At 42.2% G+C, this 10,157-nt stretch overlaps 2 protein-coding genes across 2 annotated transcripts in view; both read right to left on the bottom strand.

Moving 5' to 3' along the window:
* Window positions 1-1,676: 1,676 nt before the first annotated feature.
* LOC107298834 (alpha-(1,3)-fucosyltransferase 11-like) lies at window positions 1,677-2,393 on the bottom strand (the record flags this gene model as incomplete). Its single annotated transcript, XM_015828197.1, has 1 exon — window positions 1,677-2,393. A coding segment is annotated over exon 1 (717 nt), but the record flags the coding sequence as incomplete, so codon positions are not given.
* Window positions 2,394-7,638: 5,245 nt separating this feature from the next.
* SEC24C (SEC24 homolog C, COPII coat complex component) overlaps window positions 7,639-10,157 on the bottom strand; it is a gene marked incomplete at its 5' end in the record, with an annotated part of 33,131 nt that continues 30,612 nt past the window's right edge. The window contains 3 exons of the mRNA XM_015828196.1: window positions 7,639-8,459; window positions 8,714-8,803; window positions 9,171-9,362. Coding sequence (XP_015683682.1) covers window positions 8,319-8,459; window positions 8,714-8,803; window positions 9,171-9,362 — 423 coding nt within the window. The remainder of the gene's footprint in view (window positions 8,460-8,713; window positions 8,804-9,170; window positions 9,363-10,157) is intronic.

The following is a 10,157-nucleotide window of genomic DNA, read 5'->3' as shown; positions in this document are numbered from 1 at the left end:
TGCCACTGTGGGAAGAATCCAGAGAAAGAAATATTTTGGGAAATATTAAAAAGGCAGAATATATTTCCCCAAAGGATTTTAAAGGCAGAACCACCACCACCCAAACAGAAACCAGGTCTGCAGCAATGCAAGTGTGATAATCTTGTCAGAAAGATTGGAGTCAGGAAGCTGGGGTTAGAAAGATCCCTAGAATCAACAATCCCTCATACCAAAAAATCCAACAGTCATCAGCCCCAGCGCCAGGGAAGCAGGATATGACCTTTGGGACATAATAGGATTAACCCACCACCATCAGAATACCAGGAAGGCACACTCAGGTCAAAATTCATGCCACAGAACAACTCCAAAGAAAAGCCCAAGAAGGTATAAATACCCACCACTCTCTACTACACGTGGTCAGTTTGTTCCAGAGCCATCTTTCTGTCTGGCTCTCCAATGAACTACAACAGTGGTGGCGAAGCTATAGCACGGGTGTCAGAGGCGGCACTCAAAGCCCATTCTGTGGGCACATGCGCCATCGCCCCAGTCCTAGGCCTTCAGCTGGGTTTTATAAAACCTTTTCGCTTTAGACCTCCGCCGCCGTGTGCAAAAAAAAAAAAAAGGTCCAGTCAGTCAGTCAATTTCAACTTCTTGCGGGAAAAAAATGATCTTGCAAAGTTGGAATTGATGGATTGAACTTTTTAGTCCCACCCAGTCTGCCGTTACCACAGCAGCCACGCCCACCCAATGGGCCACGCCCACCCAATGGGCCACACCCACCCAATGGGCCACACCCACCTAGCACCCGAGGATGCATAAATGGGTTTTAGGTTGCAGTTTGGGCACTCGGTCTCTAAAAGGTTCGCCATCACTGAGCTACAACCTTCTTTCTAAAGCAGTCTCCATTTTGTTTATTCCCGGCTTGGACTGGACCCTGATGAAGATTTTCCCTTCAACACCACCACCGTTGTTCTAGCTTTGTTATTCATCAACAATAACAAAACGTTAAACGGAAGGCCTTAGATTTCCAGGGTGCATGCGAATCCCGCCTTGAGCACAGCTTATCTTTGAGGGCAACTGTGAACCCTGCGTCAAAGTACAGGCCTTGGCTCTTTTATGAGGCGTGGACTTCAACTCCCAGAATTCCCAAGCCAGCCATGCTGAGGGGAAAGGGAGAGGTTTCCATGCTGATCCATGCTGGCTCAGGAATTCTGGGAGTTGAAGTCCACAAGTCATCAAGGGGGCCATAGTTCCCCATGCTGGCTCAGGAATTCTGGGAATTGAAGTCCATGAGTCTTAAAGTTGTCAAGGTTGAGGACCCCTGATATAGGGCAGGGGTGGGGAACCTTGGCTCTTTTATGAGGCATGGACTTCAACTCCCAGAATTCCTGAGCCAGCCATTCTGAGGGGAAATGGAGAGGTTTCCATGCTGAGCCAGGCTGGCTCAGGAATTCTGGGAGTTGAAGTCCACGAGTCATAAAAGAGCCAAGGTTGCCTACCCCAAGCCTGGTTAGTCTTCGTCTCTTGTTAATCGAGCCACCAACCTCTTCCCCACCGTCGCCGCCTTTGCGCTCCCGAGTTCAGAGCCGGCTCTCGAGCTCCTGGCTTCCCCTTCCTGAAGCGCCACGAGGCCCGTCCAAGCCCAGCGGCCCATTCCCCCCCCCCCCAAGCGCCGCCCCGGGCCGGAGCCCTCCTACCTGGATGTGCTTCATGAGCTCCCGCACGTAGCGGTCGCGGTCGGCGGGCACGTCGCAGTGCGACTGCAGGTAGAGCAGCGGGGCCAGCCCCTGCCGGCGCAGGCGATCCTTCTCGGGCAGGCCGCGCGGCGGCGGGCGCCGCAGGTAGGCCAGGTCGGGCAGCCACTGGAGGCTGAGCGGGAAGTCGGACTCGCGGCGGAAGGTGGCGGTGTGGTTGAAGAGGCGGATGCCGGCGCCGTGCGAGAGCAGGTAGTTGTTCATGGGCGACTCCTCGTGGAAGAGGGCCCAGGTCTGGTGGGGCAGCCGCGGCAGCGGCGCCTCGTAGGCCCGGAAGTCCGTGCCGTAGAAGAGCAGCGAGCGCGTCCTGCGGTGAGCTCGCACGCGGCGGTCCTTGGTGGCCAAGCAGGAGCCCCGCCGGCAGTCGATACGCGCCGTTTGGCCGGGGAAGTGCGGGAAGAGGCCGCCGCTCCACCACAGCAAGATGGGCAGCTCCCGGTTGGCGCGCCGGTCGCCGTTCCCGGGCCCGCGGAAGGACGAGACGGCGGCAGCCATCGCCAGCCCGGCGTGCAGCTGCGCCGGCTGAAAGAAGCGGTCGGCGGCGGCGGTTCCCGACTCCTCCGAGGCCTCCCCGGGTCCCGGGGGGACCTCCAGGGCGCCGCTTCCCGCCAAGCAGCAGCAGCAGCAAGCGGCGATCTGGGCCAGCCGGAGGAAAGCCATGGCCGCTTCGCCTCGGCGCGCCCAGGGCGGCCGTCGTCTCCGGGGCGGGGGGACATTTCCCCGCTCCGCCCCGGCGGGGAGAGAAGCGGACGGGGGGCTTCCCGCGCCCGCTTCTTTCTCCCTTCAAATACGGCCCTCCTGGCCGGGCCCCAAGAAGGACTTCGGGGGGCCCTTTGTCTCGCCGCCCGGCGAGCATTCCGAGAGGTAGAGAAAATCGCTCTACGGTGAAATTTTGCCCACTTTCCAATATTATTTGTCGCCGAACAGCCAGTTCGTTAGTAGAGAGAAAAGCATATGCGATCCTTCTTTGGCCGTCTTTCTTGCACAATAAAATATTTAATTATCTTCATATATTAACAATGCATGTAATTCAGTCTAGCATTAACATCTTTTAAACCAGGGGTTCTCAACCTTGGCAACTTTAAGACTTGTGGACTTCAACTCCCAGAATTCCTCAGCCAGCAAAGCTGGCTGAGGAATTCTGGGAGTTGAAGTCCACAAGTCTTAAAGTTGCCAAGGTTGAGAACCCCTGGTTTAAACACTGTTTCTCTTCCCAAATCATATTACCGTAACCGTCCTACAAATAACGAGACCCTATTGCGACCGCAGCAAAGAAAACTCGGGTGTAAGTTTCCTTTCGCTCTATTTCGCACTTGTGGAAGAACTATGATGGCCACCAACCTTATGTACCTCATTTGTAACTCTTCATGTTCACAAAAAAATGTTATTCGGTATTAAGATTTAAGAAGATTTAGGAATTAAGAAATATTTTAAGATTTAAGAACAACAAAACAATTGTTTGGTTATTCCAACTCTACTCAAATCACTTATATCTACTGTGTGTAGTAAAATACTGCAGATTTGGAATCATTCAACATGCCAAAGCCTCCCGACCAAATGAAATCAAAAGGTATTTTAATGGGACCATAATATCCTTTCAGATGCTTTAAAAACTTCCAAAATGCAATGTCCGTATTAGTCCATGAACTTAAAAAAGGATTTACAAGTATGATCAATAATGCCTAGGCCAGATGATCAGGAATATGATTTTTAGGATGTTTTTTTAATTATACTGATTTTGTGTCTTTATGACTATAATTCTCAAGAAGTCTTGCAATTGTGGCAGGTGGAAATTAAATAGAAAAAACAAAAACGATTTCCAGATGGAATTATTCCAAAACGTAAGTTTATCAGGAGAATCAGTATCAAAATGGAAGTTTTGTTTTTTGCCAGCTATACCTTGCAGCCATAATGGTATAACCACAGCTGAGTTTTGACTAAAAGAGCTATGCCTCTGCCATATTAAAAAGAATCATAATTTCCAATTGTTTGTAATGGCTTTTTAATTTGGTCAGTTTGATTGAGTTATGTAATAAAAGTCAGAAATTAGGAGAGTGAAACGCCATCATTTGAAAATAAATCATTGCTTAAATAAAATCTCCAGGATTGTTTTTCCCCAGAATATATCAGTCTGCTTAACGTAACTTTAAAAATATTACCACAAGAATACCTTTATAATAAATCATTTGTCTTACATGTGGTTTGTAATTGTTTTGTAAACAAAACTCAATCCGGTAGCAGAAATTGGAAAAGAGAGTAGAAAAGATGGAAAAAAGTAGGTGAAGAAATATATTCAACATTGTAAGGACTGAATTAAAAAAGTTATGGCTGTCCCAGCCAGGAATTAAAAGTGAAATGCCTCTAGAAATCGTGGCAGAATTGTTTAAAAATGGAATCCAAGACAACTCAAATATATTATCCCTATGGGGCAAATCAGGCACTTAACAAATGGCAAAATAATTTATGTCAAAGATGAAATGTGTAATTTCCCAAAGCTGCAATTGTTAAGCTACCAAATGTATCCTTTGTAACATTAAATGAGAGATGAAGGCTAGGCGGGGATGTTTTCCTACACTACTAGTCATCTGTTCTTCACACAGTTTCAGTTTCCTATATTGGGGAACACTCAGTGGTCTAAGCATTAGCATCTTCTCATACAACCAACAATTTCTAATTCCTTTTTTGAGAGCCAGTTTGGGGTGTTGACTAAGGCACAATACTAGAAACAGGGAGAACTCTGAGTTCTAATTTTGCCGTAGGAACAAAGCCAGATCTGTGACCTTTGACAAGTCACTCAGTCTCAGCCCTGGGAAGAAGGCAACTTCTGAAAATCTTGCCAAGGAAACTGTGGTGACTCATCCAGACAAGTTGCCAGAAATCAACAATGATTCAAAGGCACAAAAAGAAACATCCTTTTGTTACCGTTTTTTTTTACAGTTTAATAATTTGGTCAAGAAGTATTTGCCTTCAATTTGTTATAGAATTGTTAATTTAATAGTGACATAATCTAAGACAGAGTATATTTATTGTATTGTTAACCCTGTGATTGGCTCTGGGAAGTCGGGGGGTGAGGGAGGGGGGTGAGGAAGGGTGGGTTTTGGGGAGGAGGGGGGTTATATTGTAAAACTTTTAAAAATTTTCAATTAAAAAAAAGTAGTATTTGCCTTTTGCTTGGGGAAGTATTCTGATACGTAGCAGCTTAATTATTTTAGAATGTGTTCACAAATCTTGTATGTAAAGTGTATAAAAGACAGGAATCTTGGAATATATGTTTATCGTACAAGAGCATAGGTTTACATTCTTTGTAGTACGGAAAGCTGCAATCATTTCTATTTTGGCGAGATGAGTACTAATAAGACACGCTATTTCGTGCAAGTGCCCATTTTCAATGGCCTGAAGAAATAACACTACAATATAGACAGGTTCTTCAACATCTCTAAATGCAAATTCAGTACATGGAATAATATGGGTGAGCAAGTACTGAACTTCTAGTGAAATAAATAGCCAGTGAAGGGGCTGGCTAATATCTAAATACATTGCCAGAAATAGTCTATCAATCGGCTGAGATTTGGGATAGAGAAAAAAAAAAAGAATATACGTAGCAGCTGTGGAGTGGGGAACCTTAAGAAGGGGGTGGTAGTTTGGGGGAAAATGACACTTGTTCTTATAGAAGCCTGCATGAACCCCATTTTCTGTGGCTATGAGTATAGATGGAAAGAATGAAAAGAGAGGACTTACAGAGTTCTATAGAGTATTGGGGAGCATAAATTTGTCTAGGCAGGCTTCCAACTAGCCCAGCTTCTTCTCAACACCACAAACAGTAATAGACAATAAATGCCCAGTTGTTACGTGGATTTCTCTTTACATTTTATTTTAAATAAAGTTTATCTTTGGAATCTTGTCTCATCCTTATTTATATGCCCATATTAGCATGCTATCCAGGGTTCAAAGGAATCTGTTGTCTCTCTTCCATATTTTCTTTCCTGAAGAAAGCTTGAGTGAATTTCTATCTGTTGCATTTTTTTTTTGCGGTAATCATGATTTGGTGCCTACAAGGAGCTATTTCAGTACTCTCTGCAATTACTGCATCACTTTTTAGTGGTAAACAATAACAAAAATTACAGCTATTATTTCTTCCAGTCAAACTGAACGAGAGTACACATTGTTTTAAGAAACAAACCTTCCATCCAGTAATACACACACACCTGTAAGAATATGCAATAACACAAAAATAGAAATAGATTTTAAGAAATTCAATATAATGTATTCTAGATCACAGTATAAAAGTTCAATTTTACAGTAAGGTTATCTAGTCACGAAGAAAGGTGATTTAGTTTTAGGAAGGGGTGTATTGTATTTCAAAGTAGTGCTAGCATGCTTGTGCCTTTTCATACAACTGCTAGTTTTTCTCAGCAAGCACTAATGAAAAATTAGGTTCATGGATTAGAAAATGAAATGCTTTTGCAGATAAGGAAAAGTTTATAAGCATCTGATAGAATATTGTTGTAGACTATTACAAATTATAGTTTATTTGCCACTGTGGAGCTTGACAGAGTCAGCCTGCACACCGGTTCATTCCCCTCCAAAGTACAGGGCTTGGGAAAAAAATAATCAGTATTTATTTGCTAACAATGACATAAAATACATCTTTATATAATTTTTACAAATTAAAAGATGAATGGGAAAAAAAGTGAAAATACACTCATTAACTTTTTAAAATTTAAATCCTAGAAATTAGAATTCTGAAAGTTTCATTGCTGACTGTTGTTTTGGGGATGGATGCTGTTTATTTGTTTTGTAGATTTCCATTTTTTGGTTGGGATAATATATCTAGTAAGAAGGAGAGAAGGGCAATATTAAGCACACATGAAATCTTTATGAATCTTTTTTTGGAAAAACTCCTTGACAGCGAATTGTGTACATTTCTTTGCTATGCCACGAAAGGGAAAGCTGCAATGGATCAAACAAAATATTTACAATTTCTCTTTCTTGTGCGCACGCACATAGACGTGCGCGCCCACAGACACAAAATTAAGAAACTATACTCCTGAATATTTAATCATTCATGTACATAAAGGTTTCAATTTCAAATATTCAGTCTCAACCCACAATTTGCCTAGGAAATCCTCTTTCCCTGCTCTTCCCTCCCATCCTTTCTCAAAATTCCACGTTGCTATTCTCTTAATACATCCTGAACACTGCAAGACAATCTAAGCGTAGTCTTTTTTAAAAAAAAAACAAGTAGTCTCCTGCAAATTAACGAGCCTTTATATTGAGTCTGTGAAATTTATTTCATTTTTCTGTCAGAATTTCTTTGGCCTCTTTGAAGCCAGAGTAATGGTTTATCAATGGAAAAATTGCCTATCAGCTAGGGCCAGGGGTAGGCCACCTTGGCTCTTTTATGAGGCGTGGACTTCAACTCCCAGAATTCCTGAGCCAGCCATGCTGAGGGGAAAGGAAGAGGTTTCCAAGCTGAGCCATGTTAGCTCAGGAATTCTGGGAGTTGAAGTCCACGCCTCATAAAAGAGCCAAGGTTTGCCTACCCCAAAGCTAGGCCAACTTTATGTCTGAGCTTGAAGACTAAAATTCAGTTATGACTATCCTACAGTAACAAACCAGTTTGTTATTTTATCAGTGACCAAAATTATCTGGAGCTATTAAAGAGTCTGAACATCAGTGGCATGATTTGAACTTTGTATTATGAGCATTTCTTCCGTATGGAGATCTCGGATATTTCCGTGCTTCTTGGATGCAACTCAACCTCACCATCTCCAAAGCATATTTCTATGCCACTTTTCGACATCTTGTTATAAAACATGTCTTTTAAAGGAGAAAATCATGGTCATCTTCAAGATAACTTAATTAAAACCTAGCATGCAAATAAGAAAAAAGAGACAAAACAAGATACTGACAAAAAGATGCTTCTTTTCGCAAAGCATGATGGCCACGCCAATTCACATCAACCAAAAGACAGATTTAACTTTCCTAGAGACAGGACCTGCTTGTTTCCATTTACTCATTTCAAGGCAAATTTGTGTAGCAACACAATTACACAGTCAATTTTTTTCCCTAGCTCAAAATTTGGGATTTTTTTTTTTAAAAGACACCATTCTACAATTTGATTACAGTATATTGAATTCTCAAATTTTAAGAAGTGACCACCCTATCTGACATCCACGTCCCAACTGAGTAGGCCAGCCACCACCTTTTCCTATTTGGCTCGTTTTCTTTTCATAGAGACTTATCACATACACAAACTTTGCATCACCATCTAATCTTGGAGAGTGATCGCTTTTTCTTCTGTCGGGAGAAAAATGATGTCGTTTTCTGCCAATCTTAGTGAGTGGCGTAGATTTAGGACCCAGAATCATACTGTTTTTTTCATCACCCTAAGTAGGTGTTTTGATCGTTCATGTCTCTCTCTAAAAGATTTTGGGAGATGCTGAAACTTTATGAAGTATATTAAAATTATGAAATTACACAGATTTTTCTATAGTCCTTCCAAAGGGAGATGGGTTCGCCTATGAGCAGTCAATCAGCTGAACCTGACAGATGTCAATGCTGGCATCCAGCATAATTCTGACTCTAGCTCAACAACTGGCGAATTTCTTTGTGCATGTGACAGAGGAAGTCCACGTACGAAGCCCCCCCATTCATGCTCTTATCTTCCACCAAGAAGTGTTTGAACAGCAGATCTAGTTTGTCTTCCTGCTTCACAATGATAAGCTGAAAGCAAAAAAGAAAAGAAAAAGATATACAATTGGCAAATAAGTCTTTTGCCATCTTAATTTAATGCAGCCATATTCTGACAGTGAAAGCAATGGAACAATCCATACCGAGGTTTGAACCTCCCCAAGCCCATTTGAGACTACTATTGTTTCTTTTAAGGCATTCAAATCAGATTTATATATGCTTTTTAATGCCTGGGAATCGTAACCGACGATCCTTTTTGTTATGATCGTAAAATCAAAACCAGTTACCTTCATGTAGCGTGATCTTTGCGCCTGGAACATATCAATAATGGATCGCACTCTTTTTGAAAAGGGATTGTCCAAAACTGGTAGTGTACACTGAAACAAAGTTATGGCACAGCAGATCAGGGACCATTTAATTCATGGATTAAACGAGTGTTAAAAACGTAGGTCACATCAGTTACATTACACAAATCATACTGCAAAGTGTGAAGATGCTTGAAACAGTCTGGAATGTTTCACAATGCTGAAAATGAAGGAGAGAAACAACAGAGCCTTAGTGAAGGCTAATATTTCTTCAATGCTGGCCTTTCATTCCCTTGATCATGAACCTGCCAAAATGTTATTATTCATTGAAATACCTTTACATTTTTAATGTCGTTATATAGAAAACTGAGATATCCAAGGTCAGATACGACATATACTAAAATTAAGGCAATTTTCTCTTTATCCAATCCTAACTTACCATAGAGCTGTTGATCTGGCTGAATGATGAGACTCCAAAAAGGTTTTGGATCAGGCCTTGTTGAACATTTACTCCTACCCATAAAAATATATTCAGGCCATTTTCTAGTAGGTATATGTCACCCTTGGAGAGGCGTTCTTCTGAGTTTCTGATTGCTGTTGGTAAGGAGTTGCTGCTGTAATCTATTTTGGTCTGTAGGACAGAATGGAAGTTACTATCTCCTGAGCATATACAAAACACACACACACATTTCACAACAGCACTTAACCAGGAATAATTCTTGGCCTGTAGCCATGGAACTTTTAAAAAAAGAGCTAAATAATTCTCAGAAGGCCCCACTTAAAATGTAAAAGACATTATAAGAATTGAAGAATAAACTGACAATACACTATTTCCCATGATTGGGGAATTTGGAATATGCATTACACATACTTTTGTTTTGTTTTTTTACACCGAATATTATACAAATTCAGATGCAAAACACAAAATGACTTATTTGTCAGTTCTGCCTGATTTGGCCTGGCGCCTCACAAGCATTTCTCAGGCTGCCTGGCTGTGGGATGCAGCCAGGGGGTGAAGGATGAAAGGGCAATAAATAAATAACATAAATAAAGGCGGTGCAAAGAGTGGTGAGGATGGCTGAAAAGATGATTCGCAGTTCCCTCCCTCCTATCCAGGACATAGCACATAAGCGTTGCTTGAGCAGGATCCGTAAGATTATTTGGGACACTACACATCCTCTTCACAACCTGTTTTCCTTGTTACCTTCTGGGAGGAGGCTTCGTGGTATCCGAAGCAGAACATCCAGATTCAGCCACACTTTCATTCCATACAGCATTAACCTTGTGAACTCTCAAGCTTCCTCCTTCCATTATATATTCAAGATGGACAGTGTTTAATATTCATATGTAGATGTAGGTCTATACATATGTTGTATATAATATGTGTCAACGCTGCAAATACTGTATATTCTTGCTTTGACAATAT

This window comes from Protobothrops mucrosquamatus, unplaced genomic scaffold (genome assembly GCF_001527695.2).
Source record: "Protobothrops mucrosquamatus isolate PMUCROS unplaced genomic scaffold, P.Mucros_1.0 scaffold4317, whole genome shotgun sequence".
Taxonomy (NCBI): Eukaryota; Metazoa; Chordata; class Lepidosauria; order Squamata; family Viperidae; genus Protobothrops; species Protobothrops mucrosquamatus.
Note: the sequence above shows the minus strand (reverse complement) of the source record. Positions and strands in the feature narration are given on the sequence as shown.